The sequence below is a fragment of the Nicotiana tabacum genome, chromosome 20 (genome assembly GCF_000715075.1).
Source record: "Nicotiana tabacum cultivar K326 chromosome 20, ASM71507v2, whole genome shotgun sequence".
Lineage (NCBI taxonomy): Eukaryota > Viridiplantae > Streptophyta > Magnoliopsida > Solanales > Solanaceae > Nicotiana > Nicotiana tabacum.
This window is the reverse complement of record NC_134099.1, coordinates 26,153,907-26,177,570: the sequence shown is the minus strand read 5'-3', so window position 1 is coordinate 26,177,570 and position 23,664 is coordinate 26,153,907. Positions and strand designations below refer to the sequence as shown.

Genomic DNA, 23,664 nt, shown 5'->3' with positions numbered 1-23,664 from the left:
AGTTGTTGTACGTTGAAAATACAATTAAATAAATAAAAACATGCTCTTTCTACCGTTAAACTTATATATAACACAATTCAACAGCTGCACACATTGCTCATAAAACCTTAATAAATTGGGGGGGGGGGGGGGAGGATAACACGATATTAGATGATAAAAATATCTTGAATACTTATATACTTAACAAATTAAGGCTGAGATCAAACTAGCACCAGCTTTTAAAATGGATGGATACAACAATACAACATCAGTAAATTAAAAACTACTCTAATATATAAAACAAATTGGCAAATCTATGTAGATAAAGGGGCGTCTCTCTTATTTTAAATCTATATATGTGACATAGCTTGCTAATGCTAGCTAGTCTAAGCACAACGCGAATCCGAATTAATCAGCCCCAAAACAGGCACTCGACATCGGATGGAAATTATAAAAAAAAAAAAAGGGAGAAAAAACCCCTTGGAATGGAGCCAAGTACATGGTCCCTCTCCTACTTTGACCTAGTGGCCAAAACCCTAATTAATAAATAATAACTGCTGCATCTTAATAGAAATTTTAATTAAGTAGAATTTGAGCTAATATATAGCTACTAATTGAAGTTGCTATCATCACATAAGTAAGCTTCTAATAATAGAAGCTTGAACACTGTCACTTTCAGTTGATTCCAAAAGCTGTGATAATCTATCACTTAGCCCATCCACTTCTCTGTGTAAATTCCTTATATAGTTGCAAGTTTCTTGCAACACTTTTGAAGCTGAAACCTGTTTAATTTAATAAAATAAAGCCATAAAAAATGTTAGAAACCTAGCTAAATTTGATCACCCTTTTTCTTACTCTAACACAAAAGAACTTAAATGTAGGGAAAATGGTGCATATATAGGTGACTTTCAACCAAGAATCTATATTGAGGTAACAGTTAATTCCATTTTGATACTTAAAAAGAATGAAACTAAGGATATTATGTAGTTATCACGTACTAAGGATGTCAGCTTTTGTAAAATTCTTTTACGAGGAAGCAACATCTTATTCTTAAAAAAATATAGTTGCTTATATATGAGGTCTACATCTTATTCTTTTCGCGAGAACTTTCGAATCGTAAACCAATTCAAAAGGGGCTCCATATCATCTTGTTGGCAGTAAAAACCCTATATTGGTAATTCAATAGGTCAAGCAAGCCTGTCGGCTATTAGCTTCTTTCTATATCCCTATTCAAGAAAGCTATTGTTGTATTATTGAACACAATACAGGCTCAATTCCTTGCTTTACGTCATTGGAGTTAATTACTTCATGTTAGGCCGCGACTTTGCGCTCTTTCTTTTTATATGAAATGTTATTGAGGGAAAAAAAAGGAATGTGTCGAGGCAGCAAACAAGACAACTACGTTTTGGCTTGATATTAATGAGGACTTGTGGGCTAACTAGTGGGCATGAAAATGTCACCCTCAAACTTATCTCTAAAAGGAAAAGAAAGGCCACACAAAATATGGGAAGTTTCTTGGAAATGCGTCTCATATATTTGCACCCACACACATATACATATGGTGAAGTAATAAATTAAAAGAAGACAAGGAAAAAAAGACCAAAGATATAGTAAAAAATAAATTTATGTTATGTACGCTGACGGTGTAAATAATTTTTCATGGTTACCTTGTCAGAACGCCTATTACGGATTTCAGGAATAAGTTGTTGTAACTTAGAAACGAGATCGGCGATTTGATCATCACTTATTCTGGAAACTCCTGAAGATTGTCTAGAACGTGATCTTCTGCTTGACATTGTCAGGGAAACTAAGAAAAGGGAAATTATCAAAAAAGAAATTAAGACAAAAGGCAAGAAAATGGGAGTTGTCAGATAAAATCTTGAAATGAATTATGTGTAGTGAGTTCTGTGGAGTGATGAGGGGGGAATGGAAAATATATATAAGGGGAGTTTAATAAGAAGAAGAGATCAAGAATTGAAGATAAACTGTGTTAAAGAGACAAGTTATGGACAGAGAGATAAGGGAGGTATGAACAAGAAATTAAAAAAAAAAAAACACTAAGGTAGGAGTGTTGGAAGTGAAGAAGACAAGTGCATGGGATAAAGCAGTGGGCTATTCTTGTTTTTAAATAGAGACTTTGAAATATAGAGAAAGAGAGTTAATCAATCAGATGATTTTGGGTTGGGGGTGGGGGTGGGTGGGTGGGATTAGGATATGGGTCCTTTTGTGATGTGAGCATAAGCGAAGTATGCGGAGGATCCAAGATTTTAATTCTATGAATTCAGCTTCTTAATATTGAACTTATTATATTTTTAAAGTTATGATTTCAGACTCACTATATGTTAAAATTTTAATGATTTTTACATTAAGTTTATACTCCGTGTCGAAAGTTCTGAGTTCAGATGAACCCGGTACTACAACACTAGATACTCCTTTGAGTGAATTTAAGATTTTTAATTAACGAGTATGAAGCATCACAACAATATTTCACTATTTTTCTATCATCACAAATATGTTAACTTTATTTAAATATACATATAATTCGAGTCGAAAGTAATATACATATTTGTATCGGCTGTCAAAATTCTATATTGCCACTATGTGATAAAGGACTAACGATTAATGAAGTTGGCAAAAATTATGAAAAACCAATGTTTACATTTCAATAGATACAAAAGCATTAGGTGTAAGATTTTTTTTTTCATTTGAACCATGAAGGGAGCCATGAAACAACGCTAAAATTGTTTCTGTGTAACCTAGCAGACATTAATACTTGCATTAGAGGAGGTTGCTTGAACATCACATCCCTTAAGGTGTAGCCCTTCCTCAAACCCTGTGTGAACGCGAAATATTTTGTGTACCGTAGTTGTCATGTCCTTTTGCCTAAATTGTCATTGACAAAGTTATACAGTAACTGCAGTGATGAAAATTAACCAACATTCAATCGAATAATAAAATTGTGATGTTATTGAAGAAATAAAATGGAAAGGGGTAAACCATAGCATCCTTCTCCATATGTCTCCCAAACTGGGGTTAAGATTACAAAGTCAAGTGGGAGTGGACACACGAGATAATTTAGCCTTAGTTTATCAGCCAACTTAGCTTTGGGGCCTCTTTTGTGTCAGTAGTAGCACGCAAGCCCATGTTATCTTTATATTATCTCTTTTTCATTTTAATATTAACATCTTTCCTCAACTCTTACTTATACACCCCTAAAGTACCCCACCTCATTCCACATCAACATGACAAATACTCAAATAGTGTCTATGCTGAAAATTTAAGTCAATTTCACGGTTTTCGTGAAGATCTTAGATCTTCATCACTATTTTTTACTCTACCTATAGGTAGCTAGATACTAGAGGCTACTAGCTTGACATAGCATTGTATTGTTGACCGGAAAGTATAGATGCTCAAAAATAAGCTAAAGAATAAACTGACGAGAGATCAAGGTTTCAATTCTAGTGACATAAAAAATAGTTGATGATTTTTTCTTATATATATGGTAGAATTATCTACTATATGTTCTAGTAAAAGATAGAAAATTTATATGGTGTAGCTAACTTATATGTTGTATTTGAAAATTATTGTATGTTCTATTTGTCATTCATAACTATACTTTTAGAAAACTATCATTCGTAGTTATATTTGATTTTTATGACAAATCCATCTATATTTCTGTATTCCGAGGAAAGAATTTCAGGCAAATCTTCGTATTTATGTATTTCGCCTTGATTTTACACAATGTATGTAATTTTTGTATTTGTTTTGCGCCATGTATGTTTGATTGTATTTTTGTTGTTTGTATGCTTGTACACACCCCTATATTTTTGTATTTTGCCTTGGTTGTATTTGTTACATGAACGTCGAATGAATGCAGTTGATACATATTGCATTAGTTGTGCGAACGAATACAATTGATACATGTTGTATTCGTTGCGCGAATAAATACAGACGCATGGCAGAGAAGATTTGCTACCGAATTATAAATATTAAAATACTAATTACAAATTGTAATTAGGTATGAAATTGTAGTGCTTTTCGAAATTTTCTCAAAAAAATACTAGTTGGTTCTTGGTAAATTAACTGAGGTGCACACAATGTAACTCGCATGATAAAGAATGAGTTGAACATTAATATCTAAAAGAAAACAAACTTGGCCAAGATCCAACACGTTATTTGAGCAATAAAATAATACTACATGATTAAGAGAGAAGTGAGATATGTTAACAGTTAAATTATTAGTCATAGCTAAGGACCTAGTCGTCATGGAAGTGAATATACAAAAGATTTTATTTTTGTTTTGTAGTAAGAAAGCTTAATATATTAATGTTGAGATGAGGTGAGATGACATTGGAAGAAATGAAACTAACGTACTACATTACTATGAAATTTGTGTTAAATTTCATAGACCGCACGTGATGGGGATATGCTCTACCTTTTCCCGGCGAGATTCCTGCTATTGTTTGGTATTGAACGGCCAATCCCATAACTCTTCGTAAATTTTATAACACAGATCACTGAATTTGAAGTCGAAAAAATATAATTGTTTAATTTTTGGAATCCCGTAAACTCTTGATATATTCACAAAGATATCATCTCGAAAATCTTATAAACTTTCGGAATATTTATAAAGAAATCAGCACATAAAATAATAGTGTGATCAGGGGACGTTCTTCTTGGTAATCATATATTTCAAGAAAAAGATCCACTCAATGCTTGGCTTTCATGGAGAATAAATACATTCAAATGAGGTTTGCGACATCCTTTGGCACTCACATTCCGGATGAAGAATATAGGGAACAAACACAACTATACCCATAAAAGCTCACATATCAATCAATTATTTTTATTCGAGAAAAAAAGCATAGTTTTACTGAGGCGGAGATGGCGGAAATAATAAGTGATGTTAGGTGTGCGAACAATATTTCACATTAACAATTAATATATATAAAATACCTCTAAATTAATCATCTAGAGTTGACCAAATTAAGGTAATAGTACTACTACGTTATGTTAAAACTGTCTTTATGTCGAATTAACCCAACAAGTTTTGAACAACATCTCAAAACCTCAGGACCCAAGATTTTCTTTTTATTTTCTCTTTTCTATGTGGGCAGAGAATAGATTGTAACTATATGCTACTATTATGGATAAGCAGGGGCAGATTCACTGTTCTATCTACGTGTTCAATTGAACCCATAACTTTTGATGCAGAGTAAAAATTTATATGTAAAAATTCATTAAAATTGCAAAAATAATAGATATAAACTCATAACTTTACAACTGTAATAGGTTCAATATTAAAAACCTTAAAAATTAAACCCATAAGGTTTATATCTTGGATCTGCCTCTGTGTATTAGTCCATCGTATCTTTAATTTGTGATAGAATATAAGGGTCCACCAAACTCTATAAAGAACCAGGTTCTCTACCAGGTTCAACAGAACACACACACACACTGTCACACCTCCTTTTTCCGCGCCCGGGGGCGCAGGGGGAGATTTTTCCAATTAAAGGACAATCGAAACGAGATTGGTTTATTTATTTCAGAGTCGCCACTTGGGAGATTTAGGGTGTCCCAAGTCACCAATTTTAATCCCGAATCGAGGAAAAGAATGACTCTATATTATGGTCTGCGTACCAGAAATCCGGATAAGGAATTCTGTTAACCCGGGAGAAGGTGTTAGGCATTCCCGAGTTCCATGGTTCTAGCACGGTCGCTCAATTGTTATATTCGGCTTGATTATCTGATTTTATACAAGTATGAACTTATGTGCCAATTTTATCTTTTAACCGCTTTTATCATTCACTGTTATTTTTATAGGACTTGCAACGTCGTGAAAACATATCTCGAACCACGTTACATCAATGCACCCGTGGTTATTGATATATCTCGACTCGGTTGAGATTTGGATTTGGGTCACATAAATGTGCACCCGAATTAAGAAAAATAAATTATTTAAGACGCGCCTAAAGCAACTAACGTATGGTTGTTTTGGGGAAGTCCGTAAAATTTGCTAAACGGCATGTCCCGAATTCTAAGTATTTTTAATATATATGCATTTAGAGGGCCCCGCAGCTTCTACATTTTTGTTTGTCGAGGCTCGTCTCATTTATTATTAAAATGAATTTACAACGTCATGGAAATGCATCTCGGGCCACGCCACAATCAATGCGCCCGTAACTAAAGACATATTTCGACTCCGTTGAGATTTGGATTTGGGTCACATAAATGTGCACCCGAGTTTAGGGAGATAACATTATTAAAGGCGCGCCTAAAGCAACTAGCGCATTATTATTTTTGGGGTAGGGCCGTGAAATTTGCTAAACGGCCCGTCCCGGAATCTAAGTATTTAATACATATATTTTTTGTGAGGGCTCCGCACTTTGTACATTTTTATTTGGCGAAGCTAGTCTCGTTTTTATTATTATTATTCATTTTTATTTTTTTTTTATATTTTTTTAAAAAAGATACCATTTTCACGCCGTTAACAATACTAAACCTTACGGCTTCTTTACAACTAAAATCTCATAACTTGTCAAAATTTAATAAAATGAATCTAGTGAATGGGTGTTTCGGAAGTGGTAACAACAAGTACTAATGCTAATTTTGTCCGAACGAACTAAGCAAAGGACCACGAACAAATTAACGTCAAACTTGTGTCAAGAACAACTAGCCCAACTTAATTAAATGACATCAAAAAACAAGAATAACACAACGCAAAAATGAATAAAATGCATACGGTGAAACATGGGCAGAAAATTACCATACCAATTTCTATATTGCATTTTTTTTGAACATTCCGTAACATTTCCTTGTCTAATGCTTGAAGTTTACTAACCTGAACAAACAGAGACGGATAGAGCCATGGACCAACCCTCAACACCGACCTCGACGGATAACCTCGAACGTGAAACCATAGAAAAGGTCGTCAGAGCTCGGACTGAATAGCTCGCGCCGGAAACTCGAACACGAACGGACCAAAATGAGTCACGGCTGGGACTGGTTTTTCCAGGTGGTCATTTGGACATGAGGGGGCTGAACGGAAAGCAGCGATGGTCGGATTAACTGGAGGGTCGTCGAACTGTTTTTCTTTTCTACGACGAAGGAGAAGAAGTCGTCGTGGCTAGTAGTTCGGCTGACCACTGGACGTGAGGTCGAAGAGCTGGGGTCCGACGTGAGAGAGGGTGGTGTTTGGACTGTGTCGCTACTAGTTTTAGGCAGTGGTTTTGGGTGTAGGGTTGAGGTCGACGGGACCGGGGCTGCGACGGGGGGGGGGGGGGTGCGACGCGAAAGCATGCAGAACCAGCTGCTCGTAAATGCAGCGAAGCTTGAAAATGGTGGAGGTGACGGGGTGGACAACAATGGAGGTTTGTTGATGGTTGTTTACCGATGGGGGTGGTTGGACGACGGTGGGGCTGCCGGGGAAGGTGACGGGTTGAGGAGGAGTGAGCTCGGACGTGTCGATGGAGGTAGTTGTTTGGACAGGAGGAGGAGGAGGTTGCCGGTGGGAGTTGGTCCGGTGCTGGGGGGAAGTCCAGTAGGGTTTTTCTTCTTCTCTTTTGAGAAGAAGATGAATAGTTGCCCCTTTTTTCCAAAATTCAAAAGTCCTTCCAAGTCTGTTCCATCCGTGTATTTAGCATGGGTTTTGCCCCAAAAAATGAGCCCACGCGTGGTGGGGTTCAAGGCATATGTCCCCCACGCGTGGTGAGGTTCCCCATGTGTCCTGGACACGGTTTATTATGGGCTAGGTCCGAAAATTAGGCCTAGAACCGGGTAGTTTGAACCCGAATATTATTCTTTTGCCCGGACCCGAGAAATAGGAACACGTTGTTTAACTAGTCCTATGTAAGCAAAATAACTACCAAAAATAAGACTAGTATTTAAACAAAATTATATATTTTTAAATATTTTCAAGATTTTAAAATAGCTACAAAAATATTAATAAAACTATTTTTTTGTAATTTTCGTAAATATTAAGATAAAATATGAAGTACTATTTTTGTATTTTTTCAAAGTTAAAACGACTATAAAATATTAATAAAACCATTTTTTTGTAATTTTCGTAAATATTAAGATAAAATATGAAGTAATATTTTTTGTATTTTTCAAAGTTAAAATAACTATAAAATATTAATAAAACTATTTTTGTAATTTTCGTTTTTTTTAATAAAGACAAAAATATGAAACAATATTTTTTGTATTAAAATGACTTCAAAACATTAATAGAATTATATATATATTTTTTGTTAATTTTCGAATTTATATAAAGTACCAAAATAAAGTGCAATTTTTGATTTTTTCAAGTTTATGAGGGATACATAAACTAAAATTTATATATATACTTTTTTTTGTAATTTTTCTTTTTGCAACGAAATAAAGTAAAAATAGTTAAAATAGCTATACTAGACCCAATTTCACATATTCACACTAAAAATGTGAAAATTCTCGGGGAGGGTCAAAAATCACGTGCTTACAGCTGCCCCTCTTTGACTGGAAACACGAAGAGTTTTCCGACAAAGAACGACTAAACGTGTTTTTGACCCGACCATTACTTGGACGGACTACACTTAAGGAAAGGGAGGGAATGTGACCGAGCCCTGGTATCTGAGCTGCCTACATATCCTTGGTTATACAGGAATCAGGCCACGTGTAGTTCGGATATGAGAGAGATGGTAGAGTGTACCGAGGTGAAGAGCCGATCGAGGTGCCGTTCCGTTGAGGTTCCGGTCCGCGGTCCTGTCATTACAACAAAAATGAAAACTGAAAAAGACTAACTAAGCCTATCAGCTACTAATTACAAGGATTCCTATCTCTTAAGTCTTCTGAAACTTGGTCTTGAGTCTTGAATGGTGCTTCATACAGACTTTGGATTTGAACCTTGATACTTGCTAGTTGTAGGCGCTAGTTCTTGAGCAGATCACATCTGTTCTCCACTTCAGTGCTTCGGATTCATTCATTTTTCTCTTTTTTCTTTTTCTTCTTTTTCTTTTTTGTTTTTTGTGACTAGCTTTTGTTGACCCTCTCAGACTGTTGACTCGCATTCTTGGGGCGAGATTCTTGTTGCTTCTATCTTGGATTGAGTGCTGGGGATTTTTGTTGTGGATTTCTGCCTTCCAATGGGTTACGGCCTGACTTTGAACGATCCCGCTGTTCTACAGGCGGACCCCTAACTTCTTCAATCTTTGACATATAACAATCTTCTGCTCTACAGGCAGGCCCTTGACAATCAAAACAAACAAAACAAACAAAATTTCCTAACCCAGTTTGCACTGGGAAGGTTTGTGAGTCGTTAGCAAAATCGTAGCCCACTGATACTACTGATGCAGTGCTGAGAGTGAACTAAATACTAGATTAGGATGTATTCCCTTGTTATACAGGTGGGCGCCTAACTTCAATGCTTGAAATGTAAGGACTGAAATGTATTCCTCTGTTCTATGGGCGGGCTCCCAATTTCAACACTTGAAAGTAAGAACTGAATGTATGCCTCTGTTATTATGGGCGGGCTCCCAATTTCAACACTTGAAATAAAAACTAGAATGTATTCCTCTTGGGAAAATGACTCTTTTTTCTTTCTTTCTTTTTTCTTCTTTTTTTTTCTTCTTTTTTTTTCAAAAATGTTTTTTTTAGCATCTTAGGAGAAAGATTCATCGGACTAAGATTTTGATTTTTGGTTATCTTAGGAGAAAGATTCATCAGACTAAGATTTTGATCCTAGGAGAAGGTTCGTCAGACTAGGTCTCTATCTTAGGAGAAAAATTCGTCGGACTAAGATTTTGATCCTAGGAGAAGGTTCATCAGACTAGGTCATTTTTTTTTGTTTTTGGTTATCTTAGGAGAAAGATTCATCAGACTAAGATTTGGATCCTAGGAGAAGGTTCGTCAGACTAGGTCTCTATCTTAGGAGAAAAATTCATCGGACTAAGATTTTGATCCTAGGAGAAGGTTCATCAGACTAGGTCATCATTTTTTTTTGTTTTTGGTTATCTTAGGAGAAAGATTCATCAGACTAAGATTTGGATCCTAGGAGAAGGTTCGTCAGACTAGGTCTCTATCTTAGGAGAAAAATTCATCGGACTAAGATTTTGATCCTAGGAGAAGGTTCATCAGACTAGGTCATCATTTTTTTTGTTTTTGGTTATCTTAGGAGAAAGATTCATCAGACTAAGATTTGGATCCTAGGAGAAGGTTCGTCAGACTAGGTCTCTATCTTAGGAGAAAAATTCATCGGACTAAGATTTTGATCCTAGGAGAAGGTTCATCAGACTAGGTCATCATTTTTTTTTGTTTTTGGTTATCTTAGGAGAAAGATTCATCAGACTAAGATTTGGATCCTAGGAGAAGGTTCGTCAGACTAGGTCTCTATCTTAGGAGAAAAATTCATCGGACTAAGATTTTGATCCTAGGAGAAGGTTCATCAGACTAGGTCATCATTTTTTTTTTGTTTTTGGTTATCTTAGGAGAAAGATTCATCAGACTAAGATTTGGATCCTAGGAGAAGGTTCGTCAGACTAGGTCTCTATCTTAGGAGAAAAATTCATCGGACTAAGATTTTGATCCTAGGAGAAGGTTCATCAGACTAGGTCATCATTTTTTTTGTTTTTGGTTATCTTAGGAGAAAGATTCATCAGACTAAGATTTGGATCCTAGGAGAAGGTTCGTCAGACTAGGTCTCTATCTTAGGAGAAAAATTCATCGGACTAAGATTTTGATCCTAGGAGAAGGTTCATCAGACTAGGTCATCATTTTTTTTTGTTTTTGGTTATCTTAGGAGAAAGATTCATCAGACTAAGATTTGGATCCTAGGAGAAGGTTCGTCAGACTAGGTCTCTATCTTAGGAGAAAAATTCATCGGACTAAGATTTTGATCCTAGGAGAAGGTTCATCAGACTAGGTTTTTTTCTTTTTGGTATCTCAGGAGAAAGATTCATCAGACTGAGATTTTGATCCTAGGAGAAGGTTCGTCAGACTAGGTCTCTATCTTAGGAGAAAAATTCATCGGACTAAGATTTTGATCCTAGGAGAAGGTTCATCAGACTAGGTCTTTTCTTTTTGGTATCTTAGGAGAAAGATTCATCAGTAAAACATAAACTTAGGAGGAAATGCGTCTCCTATGGGTAAAAACAAACTTAGGAGGAAATGCATCTCCTATGAGTGAAACTTAAACTTAGGAGGAAATGCGTCTCCTATGGGTAAAACTTAAACTTAGGAGGAAATGCGTCTCCTATGGGTAAATCTTAAACTTAGGAGGAAATGCGTCTCCTATGGGTAACACTTAAACTTAGGAGGAAATGCGTCTCCTATGGGTAAAACTCAAACTTAGGAGGAAATGCATCTCCTATGGGTGAAACTAAACAAACCTAGGAGGAAATGCATCTCCTATGGGTAAAACTAAAACTTAGGAGGAAATGCATCTCCTATGGGTAAAGACACAAAATGTATTCCCTTATTATACAGGTGGGCGCCTAAAATATGAAATGCGCAGACAAAAGTATTCCTCTCGTTATTCAGGTGGGCGCCTGTCAATAAATTTAAAGACTGAAATGTATTCCTCTCGTTATTCAGGTGGGCGCCTGTCTTTAACAATAACTTTGAAAATAAAATCCTATTCGAGGGCGGATGAACCCAAAATATCCTATTCGAGGGCGGATGAACCCGACATATCCTATTTGAGGGCGGATGAACCCAACAGATCATATTTGAGGGCGGATGAACCCAACAGATCCTATTTGAGGGCGGATGAACCCAACATATCCTATTTGAGGGCGGATGAACCCAACATATCCTATTTGAGGGCGGATGAACCCAACAGATCCTATTTGAGGGCGGATTAACCCGACATATCCTATTCGAGGGCGGATGAACCCAACAGATCCTATTTGAGGGCGGATGAACCCGACATATCCTATTTGAGGGCGGATGAACCCAAACATATCCTATTTGAGGGCGGATGAACCCAACATATCCTATTTGAGGGCGGATGAACCCGACAGATCCTATTTGAGGGCGGATGAACCCAACAGATCCTATTTGAGGGCGGATTAACCCGACATATCCTATTCGAGGGCGGATGAACCCAACAGATCCTATTTGAGGGCGGATGAACCCGACATATCCTATTTGAGGGCGGATGAACCCAAAATATCCTATTTGAGGGCGGATGAACCCAAAATATCCTTAAGACTTGAAGATGTCTTACCTCGAATACTTGCTGGGGATTGGGATGAATTTTCATTTTCTACCTTCCCCATTTTTTATTATTTATTCTTCTTTTTTTAATTTATTTATTTATTATTATTATTATTATTAGCTTCCCCCTTTGAAGTCTAACCGCTGAGGATACCGACTTTCCAACCTTGTGTTGGACCCCTCGCAACCGCTAGGGATAACACTGTTGAGGAATTATTTACTTACCTGCTAGGGATAACACTGTTGGGTAAAATGTTATCAGCTGGGGGTACCTGACTTCCAGAAAATTTTCTAAATGGAAGGAAAATTTTCTGCCCCAGTTTGATAATATCCCTTGTGGCATGCATTTCTGCCTCAATGTCATTTCCCTTACCTGTTTCAAATCAAACAAAATTGTTAGTTTAAAACGCGGTGGTTGGTTGTGATACTCCCAACGGGATGGCTTTTCCTCTTTTCCTTCCTTGCTTTGCGTTGCACAACTTGTTGGGGACGATTTTATTTGCTGGGTACAATCCCTTTCTGATGGGGATATCCCTCTTCTTTTGTGGCATAGCTCGGAAACTGGCATTTCCCCGACCTTTTAGTCTAGTATGGATTTCGCCAAATCATGCTCACTGCTTTCCTTGCTTTGTCCATGGGCCTTGGCCTTGAGGTTTATAACGCTTGTCAATCCTTCTGTCAATTCCCTTTTGCTGGGGATATCTGTATTGACACTGGCCTCGCGTTTGTTCCCTGCTGACTATACCCCTTGGATGTACTAGTCAGATCTCATTTTTGGAAAGCTGATGGCCTATTCGAAGTCACTTCATACTTGTTTTGACCAGACAGACTCTATTGGGGATTTTTCTATGAAAGGAAAAAGATAAAAGGGAACAGAATAAAAAGACAAAGGAAAAAACATGACTCTTTTAACAAAAGAAACTATAAATAAAAACCCTATCAAATGCAGATGCCGACTCTAATGGCCATGACATGCATATGGGGCCTATCCTTTACCGTCAATCCTCTTTCAAGATCTTCAATTGGCGATTCCCCATCTGATTCTCACTCTTATTCGACTTGTAGTGCCCGAAGGGTTTTCACTATCAAGCCTCTCTCATTTTGGTTTTCTCTCAGCTTTTATCGCCTTATGGTGTCTGTGAAGGTTTTCACCAATAAGACTCTCTCATTTGTATCACTTTCCAGCTGGGGGTTTGGAGTGTTGCCGGTATGACTCTTTCTGCTGGAGGTTAGAGTCATTTCTGTTGTGGAACAGAATGTTATGTTCGCCGGTAAGACTCTCATTTGTCTGACTTGGCATCTTTTGGAGACTGATCAGAAGGTCTTTCTTTGGACCGTAATGTGGGTTTTGGATAGGGCTAGAAAGAAAAGGGTATTAGAGGCTCAAAAATGCATTAATTTTGGGTTATTAATTACAACTTTCGGAATTAGACTTATTTACAACAAACGCAACCTTTGCCCCAGTTTCTCTCTTGGGGATATTTTAATTGATTTTTTTTTCAAAACTATGACCGAGCCGTGAAGCGCCTACGTATCCTCTTTGAGGAATCAGGTCAAACGTAGTTCCCAATTCCTCTTTTCATTTGACTTTCTTTTGTTCTTTTTGTTATCATCTTTCTTTTCTTTTCTCTTTTCATTTCTCCTTTCTTTTTGTCGTTTTTTCTTTCTTTCTCTCTTTTTCTTTTATTCTTCTTTTTCCATTTTGTTGTTTTCTTTTCTTTCTTTTCTCTTATCCGCCATGCTTGCGTATTTTATTCGTTGCTACTAATTCCGAACGAGGGGTATGAAAGAAAAATAAATAAGGCTCAAAAGGGGTAACGAAGGATAAAGTGTTTGGGTAGCAGAACAAAATGCCTTCGTCATTCCAGTCTTCAAAATATGCCAAATGCAAACAACACGATTTAAATTTGTAGTCTCTTCTGATGGTGCTGGACTTGACAATTAGATTCAACATCTGTTTGTTCATTTGTCATTTCTAAAGCATCGTTGGGCGACACTCTCATTCTCATTATTATGAACGACACTCATGCCAATTTAGGCGAATCTTTCTTTAATGGTTTTCTTTGTGTTTAACTCGCCCCAGTTCCACATGACTCGAGCTCTGAATAATCTCAAACCGTCCTTATTTTCTTTAAATGGTCTGATCGCCCTTCCAGGGTTTTATGATTAACTTTAAAGACTAGGCCCAAACTGTGTGCGCATGTCATGTCACTAGAATCGGTGCTGAATAAGAATGACATAATGACTAAACAAAAAGGTGAATAGAAATAATAAAAGATTGGATTTTGTGCTAGACTACCGGTGAAATGGTTTGAATAATAAACAAACGAAATAAAATCTTAAACAACCTGGACAAAACTTAAACAAACCGCTATGACAAAACGGAAAGATAAGCGGAAAGATATTGACGCAAAACAAATCCGAATTACAATCCTAATAATCCGAACAACGGAAATGACAACAAAATAAGCCACCAAATGCCTCCTTCTTGTTAACCAAGGAACGGAGCGTCCTCCCACTTTATCAAAACTGGCATCTTAGCCACTTGAGCTTCGCATCAATCCTGCCAGGACTATTACCAGCTTTAATATCATCGTCCTCTGTCAGCAAATTCCCAATAGGACTTGAGTGCTTCTGTTATCGGCCTGATCCCAGCATAGTGCGCACCATGATGTGCAAGTAAAGGATTCTGGGTGTCATTGTCCGACTTACCACAAACCAACCACCTTAACTTATTTGCAAAACAAACAGGTTAGAATGGACTTAGTCGGTCCTCATTATTGACAACATCTTTTTCTTTTTTTTTCTTTTTTTTTCGATGTTTTTCTTTTTTTTCTTTTTTTTCGCTTTTTCTTTTTCATTCTTTTTTTTTTCATTCTTTTTCATTTTTTTTTTCATTTCTTTTTTTCATTTCTTTTTTCTTGTGGTCGAATCTTATGGAGATTGCCTACGTATCATGACCCCGCATGAATCAGACCTTGCGTAGTTCGGACTAATAAAAGATAAACAATAATGAACATTTTTTCTTTTCACTTTTCATATTAAAACAAACTGGGTTTCAAAGGTTTAAAGGTGACCTACCAACTTGAAAATCAAACAAACCGCCTATTTTAATCAAAAGATTTATAAACTCAAAAACAAAAGGCTAACTCCCTTTCTCTGTTCGACAAATGCAACCAAATGATTATTTTTGCCAATGTGGCCCCTTCCAAATTTCACATGAATTTTGAGGCCGGGGAGAATTATTTTATGACACTTTTACAAACTTGTCCGTTCTTTTACGAAAATAACCTTTCGACAACTGACAGATACTCTAAGGCTACTTCGGCAAGAACGGTTTAAGACGCGGCCGAAACTGGCTCGGCTTATTTTATTTTTTCATATATTTTTTTTGACTAAACATCCAAACGGCATTCACCTGACCGTCGATTCTTTGTCTTTTTTTTCTTTCAAATTATAATGAAAACCTGGTGTTGCGAACACGGCCCTTCAGCGCCTCGGGGACGAAAAGTTTGAAGGCTGTGTGGGTCCATATCTCAAAATGACCCAAATGTGGCTGTTTATGCCAAGTCAGCCTTCCGGCGTCCCTTTCGGGAACATTCGGCTATTTATGACAAAACAGCATCACCTGACCTATTTACAACTCTTTTTACCGTTTTTCAAAATTAGAAAAGTCAATATTGCGAACACGGCCTTTTAACGTCTCGGGGACGAAGATTTTTAAGGCTGTGTGGGTCAACTGGACCAAATCTTAAATATGACCCAAAGGTGGCTGTTTATGCAAAGTCAGCCTTCCGGCGTCCCTCTCGGGAACATTCGGCTATGTCTTGATAAAACAACGTCACCCGACTTCTTTATGACAAAATTAAAATTTGACATGTTATTTTTTACTTATTTGTTTTTTGGCTATTTTAGCAAAAGGTGGGGTTGGACCCGATGAGGGTTGCCTACGTATCTCACATCCGGTGAGAATCAAACCCGCGTAGTTCGGACAAATAAACTGTTTTTGAGAGGACCCTTTTCCATTTTCTATATATATTTTTTTTATTATTATTTTCACAACAATCAAATAGACTATTATTCTATTATTTTAATTTATAACAAACAAACGAATTAACGAAAAACATAAAACAGTCCTTCTTTTTTTGAGAAGGTGGGGTTGGACCCGATGAGGGTTGCCTACGTATCTCACATCCGGTGAGAATCAAACCCGCGTAGTTCGGTCCAATGAACTACTTTAAAAGAAGAAAGGAAGCATTTTTTTTGATTGATTTTCTTTTTAAAATAAACAGTTCTAAGATATATTTTTTTTGAATTTTCATTTGCTCTTTTTTCTTTACTCTAAAGAAGAAGAAGAAAATATTTTTTCTGAATTTTACTTTTAATAAAAGAAGTGCTTTCTCAAAATGTTTTTTTTTTGAATTTTGAATCTTCTTTTCAATTTTGAAAAAAAGAATCAAAATATTTTCGGATTTGCTTTTTTTTATTTTATTTTATATTATATTATTTTTTTTGAAAACAATTAGAAAAACTTCCTAGAGAAGCCAATAATGGAGAAAATATTTTTGGATTATTTTAATTTTTGTCATTTTCATAAATAAATAAATAACACATATTTTAAAAACAAGACACTTTTTTTTCATTTTTATGACAAGACAAACAATTTTCTTTTCTATTAACGCTTTTTTTTATATATATAAAACAAACTAATAAGACATATTTTTTTTATTTTATATTCTCAAAATTTCGGCAGAGTTTCGACACTACTTGGACATTTGTTTTTTTTTCTAAAAATAAGTAGTTATATTTCTATACTGCCATTTCCTCATCTTTTCACGATTTTCTAATTTGTGGAAAACGATGACAATATACAAAATCTTTTGAATTTTCATGCCTTGTTTTTATATGTATTTTTTATTTTTTTTATATTTATTGTTATTTTCTTTCAAAAATGTGGCATGAGAGACATAATGATTTCCAAGACTTCTTGGATTCCGCAAATGCTCCCCATGCGCTTTTCCCAACATATGAAGCGTGGGGGACATATGGGAATTCCAAGACTTCTTGGATTCCACAAATGTTCCCCATGTGCTTTCCCAAAAGCAAGCGTGGGGGACATAGGGAATTCCAAGGCTTCTTGGATTCCACAAATGTTCCCCATGCTTCGATTAAAATAACATCATGCTGGAAATGACCAAATGACCCATTCGCCCTTGACTGAATATAACATGTAGCACATAGGATACCATAAGATGGTCTATTATTTTCAGGTTGCTTGTCCTAGACGGACCCAACCCCTGTGTTGAGTCCCCTAAGTCAAATGCACATGATGCAAATAAACGTTCCTACTAGGGATCCGGCATGTGGCTTTGTTATACTAGGTTCAAAGACCTGGGTCGGTGTTCTAGACAGTGTACCCGAGCGGACAACTCGAGCTGAGGAAGGAGCTCCTTTCCGGGAACCAAAAGGCCAGCCGGCTTAGAAACTTTCCGAGCCTCTTTTATTTAGGGTATGACACTAACAGAATAGGGAGTCTCAACCAGTAAGCACATCCCCGGAGGTAAGAAGAGAAAGGTTTCGGCACAGTTTATATACAGTTCAAATAATATCAAAGCGGTAAAAGCAGCATTTAGCACATTAGGCTCAAAACATGTAATAATCAGATAATAAATAAAGCCAAATAATAACAATTATTCTAAGCTCGAATTCTTAACCCTGAACCAGTGGTTCTGGGTTTTTAAATCCCCAGCGGAGTCGCCAGAGCTGTCACACCTCCTTTTTCCGCGCCCGGGGGCGCAGGGGGAGTTTTTTCCAATTAAAGGACAATCGAAACGAGATTGGTTTATTTATTTCAGAGTCGCCACTTGGGAGATTTAGGGTGTCCCAAGTCACCAATTTTAATCCCGAATCGAGGAAAAGAATGACTCTATATTATGGTCTGCGTACCAGAAATCCGGATAAGGAATTCTGTTAACCCGGGAGAAGGTGTTAGGCATTCCCGAGTTCCATGGTTCTAGCACGGTCGCTCAATTGTTATATTCGGCTTGATTATCTGATTTTATACAAGTATGAACTTATGTGCCAATTTTATCTTTTAACCGCTTTTATCATTCACTGTTATTTTTATAGGACTTGCAACGTCGTGAAAACATATCTCGAACCACGTTACATCAATGCACCCGTGGTTATTGATATATCTCGACTCGGTTGAGATTTGGATTTGGGTCACATAAATGTGCACCCGAATTAAGAAAAATAAATTATTTAAGACGCGCCTAAAGCAACTAACGTATGGTTGTTTTGGGGAAGTCCGTAAAATTTGCTAAACGGCATGTCCCGAATTCTAAGTATTTTTAATATATATGCATTTAGAGGGCCCCGCAGCTTCTACATTTTTGTTTGTCGAGGCTCGTCTCATTTATTATTAAAATGAATTTACAACGTCATGGAAATGCATCTCGGGCCACGCCACAATCAATGCGCCCGTAACTAAAGACATATTTCGACTCCGTTGAGATTTGGATTTGGGTCACATAAATGTGCACCCGAGTTTAGGGAGATAACATTATTAAAGGCGCGCCTAAAGCAACTAGCGCATTATTATTTTTGGGGTAGGGCCGTGAAATTTGCTAAACGGCCCGTCCCGGAATCTAAGTATTTAATACATATATTTTTTGTGAGGGCTCCGCACTTTGTACATTTTTATTTGGCGAAGCTAGTCTCGTTTTTATTATTATTATTCATTTTTATTTTTTTTTTATATTTTTTTAAAAAAGATACCATTTTCACGCCGTTAACAATACTAAACCTTACGGCTTCTTTACAACTAAAATCTCATAACTTGTCAAAATTTAATAAAATGAATCTAGTGAATGGGTGTTTCGGAAGTGGTAACAACAAGTACTAATGCTAATTTTGTCCGAACGAACTAAGCAAAGGACCACGAACAAATTAACGTCAAACTTGTGTCAAGAACAACTAGCCCAACTTAATTAAATGACATCAAAAAACAAGAATAACACAACGCAAAAATGAATAAAATGCATACGGTGAAACATGGGCAGAAAATTACCATACCAATTTCTATATTGCATTTTTTTTGAACATTCCGTAACATTTCCTTGTCTAATGCTTGAAGTTTACTAACCTGAACAAACAGAGACGGATAGAGCCATGGACCAACCCTCAACACCGACCTCGACGGATAACCTCGAACGTGAAACCATAGAAAAGGTCGTCAGAGCTCGGACTGAATAGCTCGCGCCGGAAACTCGAACACGAACGGACCAAAATGAGTCACGGCTGGGACTGGTTTTTCCAGGTGGTCATTTGGACATGAGGGGGCTGAACGGAAAGCAGCGATGGTCGGATTAACTGGAGGGTCGTCGAACTGTTTTTCTTTTCTACGACGAAGGAGAAGAAGTCGTCGTGGCTAGTAGTTCGGCTGACCACTGGACGTGAGGTCGAAGAGCTGGGGTCCGACGTGAGAGAGGGTGGTGTTTGGACTGTGTCGCTACTAGTTTTAGGCAGTGGTTTTGGGTGTAGGGTTGAGGTCGACGGGACCGGGGCTGCGACGGGGGGGGGGGGGGTGCGACGCGAAAGCATGCAGAACCAGCTGCTCGTAAATGCAGCGAAGCTTGAAAATGGTGGAGGTGACGGGGTGGACAACAATGGAGGTTTGTTGATGGTTGTTTACCGATGGGGGTGGTTGGACGACGGTGGGGCTGCCGGGGAAGGTGACGGGTTGAGGAGGAGTGAGCTCGGACGTGTCGATGGAGGTAGTTGTTTGGACAGGAGGAGGAGGAGGTTGCCGGTGGGAGTTGGTCCGGTGCTGGGGGGAAGTCCAGTAGGGTTTTTCTTCTTCTCTTTTGAGAAGAAGATGAATAGTTGCCCCTTTTTTCCAAAATTCAAAAGTCCTTCCAAGTCTGTTCCATCCGTGTATTTAGCATGGGTTTTGCCCAAAAAAATGAGCCCACGCGTGGTGGGGTTCAAGGCATATGTCCCCCACGCGTGGTGGGGTTCCCCATGTGTCCTGGACACGGTTTATTATGGGCTAGGTCCGAAAATTAGGCCTAGAACCGGGTAGTTTGAACCCGAATATTATTCTTTTGCCCGGACCCGAGAAATAGGAACACGTTGTTTAACTAGTCCTATGTAAGCAAAATAACTACCAAAAATAAGACTAGTATTTAAACAAAATTATATATTTTTAAATATTTTCAAGATTTTAAAATAGCTACAAAAATATTAATAAAACTATTTTTTTGTAATTTTCGTAAATATTAAGATAAAATATGAAGTACTATTTTTGTATTTTTTCAAAGTTAAAACGACTATAAAATATTAATAAAACCATTTTTTTGTAATTTTCGTAAATATTAAGATAAAATATGAAGTAATATTTTTTGTATTTTTCAAAGTTAAAATAACTATAAAATATTAATAAAACTATTTTTGTAATTTTCGTTTTTTTTAATAAAGACAAAAATATGAAACAATATTTTTTGTATTAAAATGACTTCAAAACATTAATAGAATTATATATATATTTTTTGTTAATTTTCGAATTTATATAAAGTACCAAAATAAAGTGCAATTTTTGATTTTTTCAAGTTTATGAGGGATACATAAACTAAAATTTATATATATACTTTTTTTTGTAATTTTTCTTTTTGCAACGAAATAAAGTAAAAATAGTTAAAATAGCTATACTAGACCCAATTTCACATATTCACACTAAAAATGTGAAAATTCTCGGGGAGGGTCAAAAATCACGTGCTTACACACACATCAGTAAATAAATGACAGGAGGAATTTTACGTGGAAAATTCCCAGCTCAACGGGATTAAAAACCATGACCTACCCTTGTAGGATTTTAACTTCACTAATGAGCAACTTTTAGATTACAACCTATGCAACCTAGGAATTAACCTCTTAATCCCTCACTAACTTGTAATACTCTATTACAAGCCACTTTGTAATAACTCTATTATAAAGACTTTACAACTCGACTAAGCCAAGACTCAATACTCAAACACACAGGGGTTTAAGATTTACAAAGAGTTCCTACAGAATGCTTCTAAACAAGCTAAGTAGGAGATACAATTTAAGAACTATTACAAAGTTACAACTCAACTAAGGACATACAATGACTTGATGTGAGAACTGGTCCGTAGTTGTTTTGTTCTTTGTTCTTGAGCCACTTGAGAGTTGCTTGCTAGATGATCACGTGAGAGAGCTTGAGCGAAATCTCTAAGTGTTCAAGTTATTAGTTTTACCTTCCTTGATTGTATTAATACATGTGTGACATCACTTACAATGATGTAAGCAAGGTAGATAAAAAGCTTTCCACAGAAAGTTGACTGATGCACTGTTCCAGTATTGTAGCGTGTGCAGGCAGCAACTTTTCAGGTAGAGAGTTGACTTCGTACAGTCACCTCGAGAACTGGTAGGGATCTGTTCCCTCAGATGCTCCTTCGACTCTGAGAAGTTGAGCCATCTGAACTTGGAACCTTGTGAACTTAAGGTCATGTGAATGTGTAACAGGTTCCTTATTTGGTTCTGGATAGTAAGTTTGTTAAATCATCAAAACATAAAATAAAGTACTTATGGCCTATCAATTTTCCCCTTTTGATGATGACAAACTCATAATTGAAAATCCCATAAAGAGCCCACATAGAACCAGACAACGAACCAGAAAGACCTTAAGTTTTCCCCTGAATCTCTGCATTCCCCCTTAATCAGTGCACATCAAGGAACCTCAAAGAGAGTTCCCCCTGAATCTGTATTTTCCCCTTTACTCAGTGCAAGTCATATTGCAATTATTCTTCCCCAGTTGACATCATAAAAAGAGTAGTAACAGGCATTTAAGCAAGAAGGAAGTCTAGCTTTAAGTTAACTCATGCCACCTATGTGCACATAGTCATGATTAAAAACAGAGCATAAAAGCAAGGGATAAATAGCAAAATGGGAAAAATCTTGCATTAACATAATTTGAATTTTACAGCAGGAGCAGAGTCAATGTTACTAACACATCCTCAATTTAGAACAATCAACAAAAATACTACAAATTTTCCATAAGAACTGACACTAAGGGATGTGACCACAAACTAGATTATAGACTTGACACGGAGGGGACAATATTTAAGGAGCACTGGAAGGAGAAGGCTTGGAGGCAGAGGAAATGGTTTGGAGGACTAAATCCATTCGAGCATTGGCTGATATTTGCTCATTGAGCAGTTTCTCTTTCAGGTCCTCCACTTGTTTCTTGAGCTCAGCGTTCTCCTTTGTCAGGCAAGCAACCTCTTCGCTTTGAAAGCTATGGGAACCAGGTTCCTCTTGTAGCTGACTAAAATGAGTCTCAAGGATAGAATTCCTTGATTTCAATTGCCTTATCTCAGAAGTAGCAATGTTTTGAGCATTTATCAAGTGAAATATGGTAGAAGTGCTTCCAACCCCTCCAACTTTCTCTATACCCTCACATTCTTCAAGCGTGACTTTGGAAATAGTTTACTTCTTGGTGCCCACTTTAGGTGGTCTGATACGAACCTTGAAGTGCTCAAAGACCTTGGTGAGAAGGAACCCATATGGCAGCCCATGATTTCCATCTTTAAATTCTGCTACTTTATTCATGTGCTCTATCATGATCGCATGCAAATTGATGGTAGTGAATTTGTCCAGTTCTTCCATGAGGAACATGTCTGCGCGAGAAGTGATGAATCTTCTCTCAGCTTGAGGCAACAATACTTTGTTCACCATCTCAAATAGTAGTTGGTATACAGGAAAGAGGACCTTCTTCCGAACCTGTTCCCCCTGCTGAACTGCTCTATTCTTCAAGATTGTGTTTCTGAAATTTTGGTTACAAGCTCCCTGAACACTAGATAGCCCTTCAACGGGCACACCAAGAATAGATCCCAACAAGGCAGAGTCCTTTTACCATATCAACTGCATTCACCAAGGCATAAATATGGTCATCCTCAACCTTGAACATGTCGACATAAAAACTTTGAACTTCCTCCTCATATACCTTAGTAGCATCACTTGTGAATAAGTGTGTCCACTGTAGGAACTCACAGAGATCAACCAACTATCTCATACCAGCCTCCTCCAAGACATCTGGGGAAAATGTGCATCCTCACAACACCTTTTGACTTCTCAATCTCTCTTTTCCAGCACTCCCCGGATCACCAACTCTAGCCTTCTTTAAGGAACCGGGTTCCTGCACTGACTTGGGGTTCCTGAGAGAAACCCTGAGTTGGATCTTCCGAAGAAGGATCAAGTCCTCCTACAGGTTCCCTAGTAGCACCTTTCTGTGCCAAAGGTTCAATAGGCACAAGCTCATTACCCTCTCTAACGGACTCAGACTCTTCCCCCTGAGTCTTAAGACCATCCTCACTTCCTCCGATAAAATCCCCTTTATTGGCGATGGAAATCATATTTTCCATGGCTTCTTTTCTTGTAGGTCCATGAGAAACTCAAGAGAAGTTGGAATGTTAC

The 23,664-nt window shown here is 37.3% G+C and overlaps 1 protein-coding gene across 1 annotated transcript; it reads right to left on the bottom strand.

Annotated features, from left to right (window-relative positions):
- Window positions 1-299: 299 nt before the first annotated feature.
- LOC107770495 (transcription factor PRE6-like) lies at window positions 300-2,091 on the bottom strand. Its single transcript, XM_016589810.2, has 2 exons — window positions 1,647-2,091; window positions 300-761 (listed from the first exon to the last, which is right to left on the bottom strand). Exons 1-2 carry the CDS (start codon window positions 1,773-1,775, stop codon window positions 609-611), a joined length of 282 nt encoding a protein of 93 aa, XP_016445296.1. The 5' UTR covers window positions 1,776-2,091; the 3' UTR covers window positions 300-608.
- Window positions 2,092-23,664: the final 21,573 nt, after the last annotated feature.

Excerpts from the sequence above, each read along its gene's own strand:
- LOC107770495 (XM_016589810.2), bottom strand. The coding sequence starts at position 1,775 with ATGTCAAGCAGAAGATCACGTTCTAGACAATCTTCAGGAGTTTCCAGA. Across the intron at positions 762-1,646 it reads GTAATAGGCGTTCTGACAAG|GTTTCAGCTTCAAAAGTGTT; the intron begins GTAACCATGAAA and ends TAAATTAAACAG.